Source organism: Elephantulus edwardii, unplaced genomic scaffold, assembly GCF_000299155.1.
Source record: "Elephantulus edwardii isolate Elephantulus edwardi_28Jun2011 unplaced genomic scaffold, EleEdw1.0 scaffold00193, whole genome shotgun sequence".
In the NCBI taxonomy this organism is placed as follows: Eukaryota; Metazoa; Chordata; class Mammalia; order Macroscelidea; family Macroscelididae; genus Elephantulus; species Elephantulus edwardii.
Window position 1 is genome coordinate 4,699,368 of NW_006399943.1, and position 16,552 is coordinate 4,715,919.

The 16,552-nt window shown below is 47.9% G+C and overlaps 1 protein-coding gene across 1 annotated transcript in view; it reads right to left on the minus strand.

Moving 5' to 3' along the window:
• DIDO1 (death inducer-obliterator 1) overlaps positions 1-15,802 on the minus strand; it is a 30,451-nt gene extending 14,649 nt beyond the window's left edge. Inside the window, 8 exon segments of the mRNA XM_006896943.1 lie at positions 6-93; positions 915-1,074; positions 1,180-1,636; positions 10,501-10,714; positions 11,935-12,147; positions 14,011-14,332; positions 14,987-15,220; positions 15,222-15,802. Coding sequence (XP_006897005.1) covers positions 6-93; positions 915-1,074; positions 1,180-1,636; positions 10,501-10,714; positions 11,935-12,147; positions 14,011-14,332; positions 14,987-15,220; positions 15,222-15,802 — 2,269 coding nt within the window.
• Between the last annotated feature and the right edge of the window lie 750 nt (positions 15,803-16,552).

Genomic DNA, 16,552 nt, shown 5'->3' on the forward strand with positions numbered 1-16,552 from the left:
CATGGAAAGTTCCTTAGATACGAGTTCTTCTGGCTTCATCCGGACAAGTTTTGCCAAAGAGATTTCTTCACGGAGCACACGGTGGAAGAGGCCCTATAAACAAACACTTGTTAGTCCCACATTCAAACATGTGCATGTGAGCAGCTGTGGAGAATGTAACTTAGCCTGAGCCTAGCCCCGCACCCGGTACACAGCAAGTAGGGGCCCAGAAGGGCCAAGGCCACAGGCCAATTTCATGGTCCATGCTGTTATAGCTCTGCTAAAAAAGCCTCCTTGGCAAGCTCTACCCATGAAGACAACACAGGAGACAAGCCAAGGCTGCAGTTAGGAAGATGGGTGAATCCAGCCCTACTCTAACATGGGCAGTCTGTCACAAGGTGGGGGAAGCAACCACTTAGGTGTCGGCCTGGGAGGCAGGGTATGAGTGGTGCACATTCTCCAGCTGAGACAGTGCAAGCAGGTGGGCACCTCCTCCTCCCATTTTGTCTTAACCAAATGGGAGTGGGAGGCCTCTTGTCCCCTGGTGACTGAGTCCTCTTGTTCAGTGCTATCAGTGGCTCCTGCCAGGCTGTTCATGAGCATGAGAGGGGAAGTACTTGTTAGTAGGGAAACAAGGCAGACAGGCTGGTGGAGCTGTCCTCTCCAACACAGAGCCAAACCTGTGCAGTCAGCAGGCAGCTGACTGGGCAGCTGGAGCAGGGCTGACAGCACTAGAAGCACCGCCAGGTGTGGAGAACGAATGATGGGCTTAAGGACACCATCAGATGGGAAAAGCTTCGACCAGGAGGCAGGACATCTGACAAGCCGACCAGGAAACTCAAGGGACAAAAAGAGCTCAGATGCCACATCTCGATACTGCTTGTGACACTCCAGCTACAACTGTGGCTGGAACCGAGAGGCTCCAGGGCACACACCTGGTTTTTAGGATCCTTGAGGTTGAACATGATGCTGCGGTACTTGCTCTTGTAGCGGTTGTCTGTCACTTGGAACAAGTTGAACATTTCCTTCTCAATGTGGAGGGCTACTCTGCCCACTTCGTTTTCAGTCATGATGAGGTCATCGCTGTCGCTGACTCTGTAGAGTAGAGATCTCCATGAACCACACTGTGCCCATGTCTACACCCTTGAAAGATGATGGTTTACAGAGAGAAATTCCAACTTAAAAGGTGAAAAGGCCCACCTTTTCCACAAAATCTCTTTGAGCGAGCGTCGTATGTTCTGCCGAATTTGAGAATTTGGCTGTGATGGGGTGGGCCCTGCAGCCCCAAGACGCCCAGGTGCTGGAGAGGGCGCAGGTACAGACACAGCCACTAGCTTCCTCATAGCTCCTGTCACAGCTGCAGCAGAAGGGCCAAGCACCTTCCGAGGGCCGGATGCTGCTGCAGGTGCCACACCTGGCTGCCTGGCAGTAGATGTACTGCCCGTGGGTACTGAGAGACAGGGCCTCTTGGGAATTGTACCCTTGAAGGCCGAGGGGGACTTCTTCACAAGCGGCTTGGTTGCTGACACGTGGGTGAAAGTAGGTGACTTCTTGGGAACGAGCTTCCCAGGCTGCTTACCAAGCACGGGGGCCAATTTCTTGGGTATGCTGACAGCGGTCGCTGGTTTCTCCCTTGGCCGCTGGTCGTCTTTCACAGCTGTAAAAACAGAAGCAGGTGCATCACAAAATCAGCACAGGGACACCTTGAAGTTAACCAGCACACCTAGTATTACTCTATCAGATTTATAACAGAAAATGATGTTAAAATAGTAAAATTCAGTAAAGAAGTACAGAGATGAGGCTGCAGGTTGTTATGATGTGCCGTCGAGTCGCTTGAGACTCATAGCGGCCTTATGTACAACAGCCCTAAACTCTGCTCTTGTCCTGTGCCAGTCACACTGTCTCTGAAACACCCATCCCAATTACCCCAGTCAATCAACCAACCCACCTCAGAGGGCCTTCCCCTCCTGTGCTGTCTCTCCACCCTACCAAGCATGATGTCCCTCTCCAAGGACCGGTCCCTCATTACAACATGTCCAAAGTATGTTAGACGGAGCCTCAGAATGCTTGCCTCCAAGGAGCCGCCCAGTTTAACCCTCTCCAGGATGAATCTGTTTGTTTCCCTAGCAGACCATGGTACATTCGATACTCTTCTCCAGCATCACAGCTCAAAGGCATCAATTCTTCTATCCTCCCTGGTCATTGTCCAACTCTCTGATGCATAACAAGTGATTGCAAAGACCATGGCCTGTATCAGACACACTTTAGTCTCCAGAGAGTCACCACTGCTCTTCAGTACTTTGGAGAGGTCCCTAACAGCAGACTTTTCCATCATCTTTTAGTTTCCTGGCTGCAGGTAGGGTTTGATAATGGCAATTTATTTCAGGGGAAAAATGTTATTACATTAAATCAAACCTTTACTTCCCTCAGCAAACTCCGGTTATTGCACAAGCTTAATTAAAATTGTTAGTTAAATCAAAAAGCAAGATTTAGAATAGTGATTTTATTATTAGGACTTTAAAGATGACGTATACGTAAGCACGACTTTTCAGTGTTGCCCACAAAGGATGCAAGGGTATTTCTGATACACAAAGGCCTCCTCTGTGGTCCTCTGGCTTTCTCAGGAGCCAGCTGAGGACAAGTGTGGTCAGGTGGGCGGTGACAGGTACCTGTGTTATTCTGGACAAAAGCCAACTAAAAAGAAGATGAAGTACAAATGTTTTGTTGACAGGTGCCGTCAAGCCAAGTACAACTCAAAACAACGCTGCAAAAGATCTGAACCGTGTTCTGTCCTGCATCATCTTCACACTTCCTGACACACTGGAGCCCACTGCAGCAGTCTCTGTGTCAATCCGCCTAATTGAGGGTCCTCCTCTCATCTGCTGACTCTCCCTACCCTTCCAGGCATCATCTACCTCTCCAAGGAAAAGCTTGTTCTAGCTACATGCCCCAAGTACTCTAAGCCTCCTTATCCCTGCCTCTAGAGAGGACTCCGGCTGCACCCTCTCCAAGACTTATTTTTCTTTGGGCTGTTCGGTGCTCTTCTCCAACACCACAGCTCAAAGGCATCAATTCTTCTGTCATCCATATCCACTGTCCATCTCTCAGATGCACAGCAAGTGACTGGAAAGGCCATGGCCTGAATCAGATGCATCTTAGCCCTCAAACTGACATCATTATTCCTCAATGTTTATAAGTTTGTAAATGCTGATTACTTTAAGATGAATAAACATGTGGCACAAAAACATCGATGTCCCAGTGACAATTCTGCACACAGTAACAAGCAGTAAAGGGTAACCTTGTCCAAATAACAAGACCTCTTTATTCAAGATAATTAACAGGCTAAAAAGCTGGTCACATCAGCAGCACTTTCAATCAGCAGAACCAGGTGTCTGGTAAGCCAGGCCACAAGCTGTATAGCACCAACATTAGGAGCTCTCTCTTGAGGGAGGATCTGAACCGTGCCTCTGGGATTGCAGTGCAGAAGAAAAAGCACACTGCCTAGGGCAGGTGGGAGCCCCAAGGGAACTGGCACATCAATCCCAGCAGAGCTAAGACCGGAGCTAACAGATCAGTGTTCAACGAAGGACCAAATGACAAAGGATGACTTGAGGGGCCTGACCTTCTGTAAGCTTTTCCTCCACCCCGGAAATAGCAAGCTACCCTGAATTCCCAGGCATCTTACCAGGGATATTCTCTGGAGATCCTGGCCATTTTTGAAAGATTACACCAAGCAAGTGAGATCCCTGCTTCTCCTCCTCACACTTTTTGCTTCCCACAAACTACGAAGATCCTTTTTCTTGAAGACCCGCCAATCAGCAAGAGCCCTCACCCTCAGGACTACTGCTCCTGGCCAGGGGCCCAAGGCTCTATTTTATAATAAAGTTTTACAGTCCTACAAAACATACCATACAGACACAAGACTCAGGGCTGATTTCAATCTTTGGTATTTTTACTTTGCTAGGGCTTCTGGACTAGAATCATCTTCATGAGACCAGCCCACTGAAGTGGAAATCTCTCAAATCCCTTTCCACTCCCACCCCCACAGCACTAAGGCGAGTAGGAACAATGACCTTCTGCACCTCTGAAGCAGTCTCACCAAAGGAGCTACCAGTCAACCCTAGCAGGTGGGTATTGTTTTTCAGAGGTGCAATTCAATCGGTGGGAGAAAAGTGTGAAAGCTTAAGGCCCAGCAGTCAGCAAGCCCCTCCCCTTCTACCAGCCTCCCCCTGGCATGGTGAGCCAGGTGAAGCATGAGCCTTCAAGATGGTCCTATGTAAACTTAACTCTCAAAACCTGGCCTCCCAGGTTCCCCATCATATAACCTCAGGACATTTGTGATGTGACTCAGGTCATCAGTGTCTTTAATGTTTGTTTCTGAATATAAACAGGGTGACTTATGTGTAACGTTTACACTGGATTAAAAATTAATGCATTCCCTGGAAAACCAAATTCAAGACATTCCCATTACATGTGCCTTAAATGGCCAGGCTCCATTCCCCAAGGAATGCAGCCTACTCAAAGTTGAGGAGCTCACTTCTGCCTTAAGGCCCCTCCAATCCCCCTCACCTGTGCCACGTATTACGTAAATGGGGTTGACTACAGCACTGGCAGAAGGCCCCCAAGTAGTCGACCCCATGGAAAGCAGGGTGTACTTTGAAAAGGTCACAGCACACAGGAGATGCTGCCTACAGAAACAGCTCCAAGAACTACTGTGTTCTCGTCCCACAGCATGTAAGGAAGGGCTCTGCTGCATTCATGACAGCAACTGTGGCTCAACACAGGAGTATTTGATCAAAGTTTGCAAATTCCTCCCCCAAATGCACTGTATTACACTGTAAACATTATAGGGTTGCTGAGTCAGTGCTCAATTCAACAATAACCACCACCACCGTAAACATATTCAAGGGCGAGGAATCTAATCACTAGTGAAGCAACACCCTACAAAACACAAGGCTTGCCTAGTCTCAAGATATGATGGTCGTCCTCAGGTGTAGCCACTCTCTGCCTGACTAGCAGCTGAGAAAGCACTGGCCAATGGAGGCAATGCAGGGACCAAAGCCCCAGCACATCCACCTGATGTCCTGGCAGCAAGCACGCTGGAGGTGCAAGCCAGGGCTGCCCCGACACGAGTCCTCTTTGAAGGGCTTTGGGGAATCCTGAGAGCTTTAGGAACCGGTACTAGCCTGAAGGTGTCCAGTTAAAACGTGTTTACAGGAGGGACAACTGCTGTTAAGTGCTGTAGCCACTCATTATGGAGACACGTCGCTGGGAATAAGCCAAGCAGTACGTGGCTATGAAAATAGGCCATCACACTCTTAATTGGCTTTTCCCAGTAAGCAGGAAAAGTGGGATCTGATTACAGCGCAGAAAAAGCATGGCACTGTTAACACCACTAGGCGGCACCAGTGCACCCTGAGGTCTATGTTGGGAGAAATCCTGGGAGTGCACCCTTCAAGCAGTTGTACAGCTCACTCCCAAATGTAAGTGTGAGCAGACTGCATAAGGAAGTGTGAAGCCATAAGCTCCACAAGGACAATAGGTCCTGTTGACTGTTCGGCTATAAACTGGTTCATAATAGGACCACTGAAGATGGCACATGTCTTATTTAAGAAAATACTCAGTATTGTCTAAGGGGTTGCCCCCCCCCCCCCCGCCAGAAGTGTGCAACTCTCCGGATAATTAATGACAGAAAACAGCATTAAAAAGCTACGTTCACTGTGAAAGCTCAAATTAAGGAATAATGAGCTTCTTGCATGGTCCAATGAGTCTGACCGACTTCTTTTCCAAAGGTATTCCTAACTGTGCCAAACAAGGCTGTCTGCAGATGCCAAGTGGCAGCAAGCCCTTTGGCACAGGTGTCCCATGAACCACCCCGTTTCCTGTGCTGTCTTGGGGACATGGCAGTCACTGACCACCAACTCCCAGGTGTCGTTGTGTCTGGACACCAAGTTTTGTGTGATTATGTGAACAGCAGGGCTGAAATATAAGGAAATGCTTCTTTCCTATACTAAGCCAGACATGAGAACAAAGGTTCCCACATGTCTGTTTCTTCATGACCAAGATAGTTCCAGTGTGGAAAACCAAGATGTTAGTACAGGAGAGGAATGTTCTGCTTGCGCTCCACTCCAAAGCATACTTTAAAAATGAAGTTTTAAAAAAATACATTGCAGCCTTATTTTTTAATCTGAAAACACGGATACTTCCCAAATACCACTCCAGGTGGCACTGGTGCTCCTCAGTGCCGACTTCACACTGTGCATGGCAGCAGCACAGCCGGCTGGTCAGTCAGTCCCAGATAGGGAAGGTTTTTCAGATTATCTACCCTTCCCCTTACTGAAGCCCAACACCTGAGTTACCGAGACCATAAAGGTAATGGCGAAATACATACAACCCTCCAAAATGGATACAGAAAACTCAACGATGCAAATGGAGGCAGGTGGCCCTTCCTGGGTTTGCTTATCTAGGATTCTCAAAGTCAAGTTGAAACCTGAATTTTGTGCTGGGGTGGCTGTCCTAATCCATGAAGAACTGGTCCCGAACCACTGGAGTTAATGATGAAGCCGAAGGTGGACAGACGTTTCACTCCCCACATCCACATCTGGAGCTGCCGGTGCCTCCGGTGATCCAGTTGCCTCTGTGTGGCACCAAACCCAGGGCTGGTGCAGGGAATGGTGGCTCTTCGAGAAACTCCCAGGCCACCAACAAACCACCTGACCCCTCCAGGAAGGCTCACTCTGAGCCACGTTGTTTGTACCCAAACACTTTGCTAACTGAAGCCAATGACAGGGCACGTTTGTCTGTGGACTTCTCTGCAGCACCCCCACCCCTCACCCTCATAGGTGAGAGAAGCATGTATCCACGACCTTACTTTCTTCATGGTCAACTCCAGGCTGGTGGCAAATGAAAGCTGCAAAACCTTCAATCAATGAAGTGGCAAAATTCGTACCCGTCTGTTAAGTCTAATTCTCGAATTTTTTTGATGCCCAAGATTTAAATATATGCATGTTGATGTTACAAGGGAAAAAACATCAGGGAGGTCAACTATCTTAATGAACACTGTGCTCTGGGGCAGGAGCTAGATAGAGGTTTCCTGGGGTGACTGTGGATGCAATGCAACCAGCAAGCCACCAAAGGGACTCTTCTCCACTTGGAGCAGTACTTGAGCACTCTACCTAACCAGTTAGTTAGGTCCAAAGAGGAGGTGAACTCAGCAGGGCCAATTCTGCAGGGAACCCCACCCATGGCCACAGAGGCCACCCAGCTGTAGCTAACAAGTCCATGTGCACACCAAATATGACATCTTCTAACCCAACCTTTTGGAAAGGTTATAAAAGACACAATAATGTAAAGTCTATTAAAAAAATGTCATCATCACTGACAAGATAACCCAACTAAATGAATCTAAACATTACAAATGTCAATAGGAATCTCTTCTGAGCAGTAAATTACTGAAGAAACAGAGTTGTGGTATTTTGATTTGGAAATGGATTCTTTTGCCTAAAATCAGACTCATTTTCACTGCTGTGGATTAAGTCCAGAAGAGAGGCACTAATGGCCCACGCACCCTCTAAATTCCTACCAAATATTCCTGGAGTCCAGTGCAGCCCCCTCAAGGTTGTCAGTGGAATACGCTTCCACAGACCATGCTGAAGGCCAGTGTCCTGGGTACATGTCCTCTCTTGGACCCACCTCCTTATCTAACAGGGCCACCTCAGTTAAGAGGCACGGCAAACAGTCTGCATTTGGATTCACAGGCTGGGTGGGGGGCGGAGGGGTGTCTTAGTTTTCATTCGTACATACATACAGGTGATGTAGACTGCAGAGATATCAGTCCCTGGGGTTTCACACCATCTAAATGAGCTATGGAAGGGACCCTAAACAGTTAAGAAGGGAAACGTCCCCATGAAGACCATCAAAAATCTTAGTGAGCTAGAATGAGAGACTGTCAAACTGCCTCACCCCCCGACGAAAATGGGAGGTGTACTCAGTGAAGATGATGAAATAAAGTAGATCAAAGATCTAAGAGCAAAAACTGTCATTATATTGGTGGGGAGGAATAAAATTCACATAGATTCTAGAGATAAAAGAGACTGCACCACAGTATTTCCAAACATTTTTAAAAACTAATTGGAGAGGATGTGTAATTACATCACTTGGAAAAAGCCCAGTGACACTTTGGCAGAACAGGAAAAAGCTGCTGTCACAGAAAGGTCTTCCCATGGTTAACAGGCTTCTCCCCACCTCCTGTTGAGAAGCAGTACCTGTGCCATCCACACCCAAGGTCAGCATGATCGGACTGAGGAGAGCCCATCCAGGACACTCCACAGGCTGCGGTATCCTGGCTTCTGGACTGCGAACACTTTCAAGCCACATGCAGGGCTGTGAGTGAACCAGCTCAAGACAGCTTGTGTGTGCAGCCAATGCAGGGACCTAGTCCTGCAGTGGCCTCCCACCACTTCTCCCCTGAGCCCCTCCTGGTGAAGCAGCCAGAGAGGCAGGCCAAGTTTCCTTGTGAAGGAATAGGCTTCTGGATTTCAGCTGGGGCCCAGGAAACCACCCCTACTGCAAAATGAAGAGGTGATTTAGGGCAGAGAAGGGAGTCATGGAACTGTTACTCACCACGGCCGAATTCTGGTCACTCACCAATGACCCTACTCTCCTCCCAATCATCTTTTGGGATGACCATTAAGGGACAACAAAAACTGATCAGAAGCAACTAGCTCAGAAATCGTTCAAGTATATGTAGAAATTATGGAGCTCCCAATTGGAATTCCGAGCCGAGGGTGCACTAGTACTAGGAAGACTAACCTGCCATTTATCTGCCCCTAACTTTCTGGCCTCGAATTTCAGTAATGAGTAGATGTGTGGGTGGGAGGTACAGAAAAAGAGTGGAAAAGGTCAAAGAAAAAAACCTCATGAGCTGAGAAATGTAGACTCCACACTAACCTTGCAACCCCTCCTTCCTTTCCCTACCCTTCTTTAAAACTGGGCCAAGTGGGTATTCTGGGTGCACCAGACGATGGGAACCACTATTCTGTCCCTAACTCTCCATCAGCTTTCCCTTTCTCCATGCACACACTCTCCTAAAATTCCACAATCGGGAAGTCTCAGGAACAGCACCCAATTCTGGCAGACAGATGGAGATGAGTGGAAGGTCCTCGGTTGTCACTGTCTGAGCTGTGGTGTGGTCCCAGGGCTGCGGTCCTTTATTCCGTATGTACCTGTAACCAACTTAGAGCACCGAGCACAGACGGCTGGACTTATTTTAAAGTATGCTTGTCACTCTTGTGCAAGTACTAGTTCTAGGCTGTGAGAGTGTGACACATCGACGGGAATCGGAGAAGCGTTGTTAGCTTGAAGTCCACTCAAATGGCCTAAGATGTCCTGAGACTTACTTTGACAGTGCAGATGGTATTTAATACCTCATTTCTACCATCTGACCTTAAAACATAAATTATTCATTTCTTAACTCGTGGCACTGTTCACATTCTGAAAACCAGCAAAGTGATGGTCGTGCACACTTCTAATCATGCTGTATTTAAAATCTACCTTCAAGAGCACTGTCCTTCAGACGACTGGTTAACGGGCTGGAGCATGCAGCATTTTTCATGGAAATCTGGGACTATCCAATCCAGTGTGTAAGAGAGTAAGTTCCCTAGGTAGCGGCAACAAAAACAGGGCCAGAATGCTAGCCACAAGAAAAGATTCGAAAAAATGTAGTTCTGGAGTACCAGGTTGGGGGAAAAGGACAGATACGAGGGATCCAAGCCACATTATCTAAGGTTAAATGATTGGAAATACAGATTTAAAAAAATGGAGGGAACATGCGTGCGATGAAGGCCTGGAAAACAGCTTCACCAAGTGACTTACCTGCAGCAAGGACAAAGAGCACGTCACACCCACTCACTGTGGAGCATGCTATGCAGTAGTAAACGGGCCTCTGAGTTTGTGTAGGTGTGTAGCATGTGAACTGGACATCAAAAAAATTTCTGCCTATCGACTCAAATGAAGCCTTATTCCTGACATGATGTGTGAAGTTAGTACTTGCTACAGTACTTGTCGGCAGAGATAGCCACGCACAGTGATGGATCTGGAAGCTGAACAGAGGTAACATAGGAACCTGTAGACACACAGCTGCCTCCGCCAGGCTGTGACAGCTGGTCAGACAGTGCATACTGGTGCTACATGGTGGTTGGTTCTAGACATCACACTGGCTGACAAGGACCCAAATACTTACCAGATTCTGAGAAGAAAATGAGAGATTACAGAAACCAAGCGTGAGGTGAACAGGAGCAATGAGGTTGGTACAAAGGGGTGGGAGGACAGTGGTGAGAATGACCGGCCTCAGACGCACACGGGCCTCAGGAGGCATCTGCTTCCATCGTGGGAAGAGCAGCCAGAGTGTGCAGCAGAATATAAACGTGGCTGCCACGCTCAACTGTGGCCAGCCCTGTGGCTGTCCCCGAGAACGGGAAGGGCCCCTTTGGCAGAGCTCCCTAACCCCTAGAAGATACATACATTTATACAACAGTGATGCTGAAATAGCAGCAGTCTTTTCCGGCTTTATGGCATTGTAATTGTGATCGCTCGCCCAAGATGGCGTGCTGCTCTCAGGTGTTGTTTCCGTAACCAGTGCTTCAATCCTAGAAGGTGCCACCAGAATCTTCTTGGCAACATTTTCTTTTTAGTCTGGAGCTGGTCTCTTGAGCATAGGAGAAATTCTAATGCCTGCCTGGATAATTAATAAAGTTGCAATCACTGGGGTGGTCAGAAATGACACCTTCACAACAAAGGCTGGGATACTACCCACCCCTGGGCCATCTGCATCGCCGCTCATCCACCCAGACCTCCCACACCAGACTGTTGAGAACCCCATGTGACAGGCCAACTCTTTCAGGGAGACGAGAAGAAAGGAGACGAGAGGAGATCTCTGACCCACAGCACTCTGTGCCATGGAAGGACAAGGCTGCTGGGTGAAGAACAGGCCAATGGAGGATGATCACAGAGTCTAAGCAGGAAGCTATGCACCTGAGCTTTGGTTGGTGTTTTTTTGAGGTGATGGTGCGGGTGACAATGGGAAAAAGACAAGCACATGAGTGGCATGTCCTCTTTAAGTCTCAACAGGAAGTTGACAGGTGCTGGGACCATGACAGAGGTTTAGCATCTTCATGATCTGTTACAGCCACTGCTGCTATGCGTCCAAAGAAGTCATCTACTCTACTTTCATGTGTCATTAGGTAGAAAGCCCAGCTCAGAGGAACCCTGTGGAGCAGCACAAACTACCCACAGAGTTTCCTAGACTGTGATCTTTAGCAAAGGAGCATGCCAGGACTTCTCTCCATGGGCTGCTGAGTGGATTCAAACTGACCACAGTTCAGCCAGCAGCCAAATAATTAACCACTGCTCCACCAGGGCCCTAAAGCATTTACAATCAATCAGAGAGAATCCCAAAGAGCATGGGGTATGCTCTGCTCCTCTTAAGCTTAAATCTAATGGTTGGAGTCAAATGACGAAGACAATCCAAACAGAAAGGCCGGGGCTGGTCTTTAAGGATTAGTCTGGTTTTCCCTGAAGTCCCCGGATTCCTCCCAAACCATGTGTGAGGGGAAAAAAACAGCCACCAAGGAAAGCCAAGTGTGAAGTGAAGCAATCATCTGCTCACACTCTGCTGCCTCCTAAGTGCCCTGCCTACACCAACTACAGGGTTAGCAGGCTCCTTGGCAAGTCAGCCTGGCTCACCACCACAGTCTGTATCCCTAGGACTTAATCTCTCAGGAGAGGGCAGAGAAACAAGAAAACAGGTAGGTTAGTGTTCTGAAAATAAAATTGGTAGTTGAAAACAAATGACACTGTATGATATTTATATCCGTTGTATTTACAAATAAATCTAAAAACAAGTCAACACGGTGACACACTTTCCTTAAATTGTTCAAAAATGGCCAGTTAACTTACCTGGACACTACATTTTGGAAGAATGAGCTTTTCTGCTTTCACCCTGGGCTTCTCTTTCAGCTTTGGTTTTTGTTCTTTACTAGAACTTAGGAATTTCATGGTCACTGCAGCATGCTTGAGAATGCAATCACTGCAGCAATAAACTGAGTCCGGCTGCGCCAGGTTCGAGCACCCAGGGCCAATACACTTCGAGGCACCAGGCGTCTCGATTACCTGCAGAAGGAAACAAGTGCCCTCAAACAAAGTACTAAGCACAGCAGTTGAAATGCAAACTCAACCAAGCATCATCGAGTTGGAACTGACTCCTAGGACCCTATCCTGGATTTTCAAGGCTGTAAATTACAAGGAAAGAGAGTGTCTACCTTTCTGTCCCAGTGTGGTTGGTGATCTCAGCAGACAGGAAGCATGGCCTTTGGTTCTATGGATTACATCACCAGAGTGTCCTTTAATATGATCAGATGCTAATCAATATTTTTTTAATGTGAGGAACATCTTTTGTTTATTCAAAATGACAAGCTGTCCTATAGGCCATGGATGCTGGCAAAAATCTGAGATGATCGTCAAGAGTCCTATGCCCACCCTGTATGCTCCTATCTTGAGCGTGAGCAGAACCTGGAAACACGCAGGGCTTCACACCATTAAGAGTCCCTCATATACGTCAAACATACAGGGATTTATAGATGGATTCAAGACTCCAAATGAGTAGATCTGGAGTTCATCACTGGGCCTGATTAACCAGAGAAAGACCTCCAAGAAAAAAAATCTTGGTGGTTCTATTTTTTGAGTTCTCACACTGTGAGGGACCTATGTGGGCTGATATGGGGCAGAAGTGCTAATGTAGGGTGCCTAATTAGGAAGCAGTCTCAAACAACAAATGCCATTTAGGTATAGAAGCATACCACAGAAACGGCACTGGCAACTGTACATTAACCCCCAAGAGCCTGTAGTCAACATCTTTCCCAACAAGCCTCTGATGAGATTACAGCCGAGCCCCTTGGGAGGAACTAGCTAAGCATCACCACCCCCAAACCAAGGGCACGATGAGATCACAATCCTTTGTCACTCTGAGCCACCAAGTCAGTTACACAGCCCGCAAACTCTAAACATCACTGAGGTTTTTTTACAATTACTAACATATTTTGGTGGTTAAGACACATGAGTATCTTCTAAATTCAGATTAAATAATTAATCAAATATTTATGATCATTATTTTCCTCCCTAGAATTTAAGGTTCACCTAAAGGAAAATTTAAGATTGAAGTCTCAATCATAAAATCAAGACACTTTAAAAATAAGTTCACACTGTCATTGTCTTAGATTCTAATACTCCATTTCTATCTAATAAATCTGTGGAAGTGACCTAGACCCCCACATTAAATGCACTCTGTGTGAAACCTCAAATGCTTGACGCTCACAGCCCCAAAGCCTCTGCACTCCCAGCTGTCGAGGGATGAGCAGAGAGGCAGGCACAAGCTGTGGGCCACGGCTGGCCATCACCCAAGAAGGCTTGGAATGAAAACCAGCGGAGTCACACCCCTCTCCTGGGAGGTGGAGAATGAGGACTGTAGGAGACAAGTCTGCAGCTTAAGGTGAATGCCATGTGGAGAACATGACAGAGAGCCGGTCACCAAGAAGCAGCGTTAAAGACCAGCTGCGGAAAAAAAAGGTGCACACTCAAGTGAGGGAAGATGTGCTGAACAAGGACATAGAGAACAGCAGGTAGCAGGGCTACATAGCGCCTGCACACCTACCCCAGGCAGGTCTGTCTCTAGTACACCCCACCCCCAACCCCTCAGTGCTTCTCAAAGGGAGACCAAAACTGTCTCAAGATGGTATCAAATGGCCCAGAGAAAAAGAAAAGCATTAAGCCAACAGTTATATGGGAGAAAACAGTGACAAGAGACAGAGGCGGTCTGGGAGCCCTAGAGCTGAGGACATGTTTGTGCTCCCGCTGTCCAGTCCAGGTGGCAGGGTGCTGCTGTGATTATAAACACAACATCTTATTCCAGACCAAAGATAGCTTCTGAGGCTGCAAGTCTGAAACATGTAAAGTCGACCCCTTGGGCAAAATACTCACAGGCTGAAATATCTTGAGTTTTTTTTTGCCACTTGGATTTGCAGCTTTCTCAATTCTACCCTTGATTCCTTGGTCTTCATTAGATTTTTGCTCCACAGTCCCTATGCTTGTAAAATCTGTGCCATCAGTATCTCCAGGTCTAAATTTAGATTCCTGCTGATCTGTGGTTTCTGAGTTAGTCTCATCCTGCACTTGCAGAATGGTACAATTTGGGCAGATATAATCTTCCCCGTTTCTTTCAAGAAGCCTCCCTCGAGCCTCCGAGATGCCTACGCAGTCACCGTGAAACCACTCTTCACAGCGGTCACAGCAGATCATAAACCTGAAGGGAAAAGGCAGCAGATTAGACACGAAGGCCAGAGAGCAACAATCAGTGTGGAAGATATTCCTATATCAAATTGGTTTTTAAGCTATTATAAAGCACAAAACAAAAAAGCAGAGAACAATAAGAAGCCCTATCTATAAACCCTTCTGATTTTATACTCTCAGCCAAATGCGCTGCTTCTTTTAGGAGTTTTCAAGAGTAGACCCCCACCCGAGGCACTACAGTACCTACCTCTACAAAACCACAATACCACCTCCAACCCATGAACAGACAGACAGCAGTTTCCTACCACCATCAAGATTAATATCCAATACCATATTCAAAAGCCCCAACTGACTTGAGGCCGCCTGTACATAGGATCCCTGTGGCATTCTGCCTGTGCTACTCTAAAACAATGCAGAGATGTCCGGTGGGGAGAATGTTCTAGTGTGCACTGTGGTATAGTGGCCAGTGGCCTTGTAGCAGTCACTTCCCTCTCACACATCAGGGAGGCAGTACGGCTCGTGGCGATCCCTAGCTCCTCACTGTTTCTTTATGGATGCTGTTTTATCTTTTTCAACTGAACACATTCTTGACTCAGGCCAAGTTACAAACCCTTTAAATCACAACAGTTCTCTCCAGCTCTGTGCACCCACCTCTCCTGGGACCCACCTGTTGTTATGAGGCTGTCTGCACAGACAGTAAAGGGCGTTGGGGTCATACACCTCACACTCTGGCTTGGGTTTGATGGCCTCTCTGGGCTCCTCCTCCGTGAGTCCCTGAGGGGCCTTCCCTTCCAGCCTGCTGTCCTCATCATCCCTTGCCGCCTGTTCAGGCTCTGGCTCTGGCTTACTGGGCAGTGTGCTTTCATCAGTGTGGCCTGCATCCACACCCAGAGTCTCTGCAGTCCTCGCGCAGCTTCTTTCGCAGGCGGTTCTGTACACCTTTCAGGGGCCTATCGGTTGGTTCCTGTTCTCGCTTTCTTCGAAGGCGATTCTGAAGTTCTTTCAGAGTCAGCCCATCACTATCACTATCGGAAGCGTCATCGTCCTCGTCACCATCTTTCGCCTTTTCAGAAGATGGCTGTTCCTTAGTGTCTACAGCACCAGGCTCTGGACCACTTTTGATCTCAGAGGTGCTTTCTACACTCCCTTCAGAGGCAGTTTCAATATCAGTGACTGGACATGATGTGGGCTCGCTTGAGTCTTCGAGGGAGACAGGAACGTTTTTCCTCCCTCTGCGGCGCACTGTGGTGAGGAACTCCTCCACCCTCTCAGTGCGCTTGGGCTGCCGCCCACTGCGCCGCAAGGAAAGGCTCTGCTGCGGCTGCTGAGGCGGCTGCTCCAGAGGCTCGGCCTCCGCATCCCCGGCGCCCTCACGCTTGGCAATCGTGGTTCTCCGGAAGCCCCAGGTTTTCCGAAACTCTTTACTTGTGGGTTTGATGGCTTTTGGTGTCTCGTCACTGCTCGGGTCTCCTTTATCATCCATGCCTGATGATAAAAACAATGCAGCAAATTTCTGTTTCTTGGGTACTAACCAATAACCCCCAGCTTCTGAAGCCCCACAACCGCAAGGCACAGGTCACATCCACCAATGAAACACGAGTGAGACTCCACCAAAGCAGGGCCTTGGGAGTGTGGCACCTGAGAGAAACTGAGATGAGTTGGAAGGAAAATTCTGATAAGTTACATATTTGATGTTTATTAGGGGAAGATAGGCAGCTAGCACATACACCTGACACTTGTACCATTTTACAGCTAAGGACCAGGCTTCACAGACCATGAAGAAACAGACTGTGGCCAACAGCTGTCTAGTGGGACACTACTGGAAGAAAGATGAGGTGTGTGCCCATGACTCCCCTAGGAGAGCAGGGGATTTGAACCATGTGGGTCTAGGCTCTGGAAGCCCTCTGCCCCTCTCCACACCATGGAGAAAGCACATGGAGGAGAGTTCCGAGCAGCACCCAGCCCTCCTAATCCAGGCCAGGCACTAGTGTAGACTTTGTCTTGAGCCTTCCACACCAGTTCAGCTACTGGCGAGTGCTAGTGTGCTTAGTAGATTAGCCAGTAGAGAGATGTGTCCACGAGTCCTGTCCAGGTTCCTGACCCACAGATGGTGACACAGAGAAAACAGCTCAGAGCTTTTGGGAAATACTGACGAAACAATTACGTGAAAGGAGTGCTTCGCTGCTTTCCTCTCTTCTGTAAGATCTTTTTTTTATCCTAATAGACTACTAAA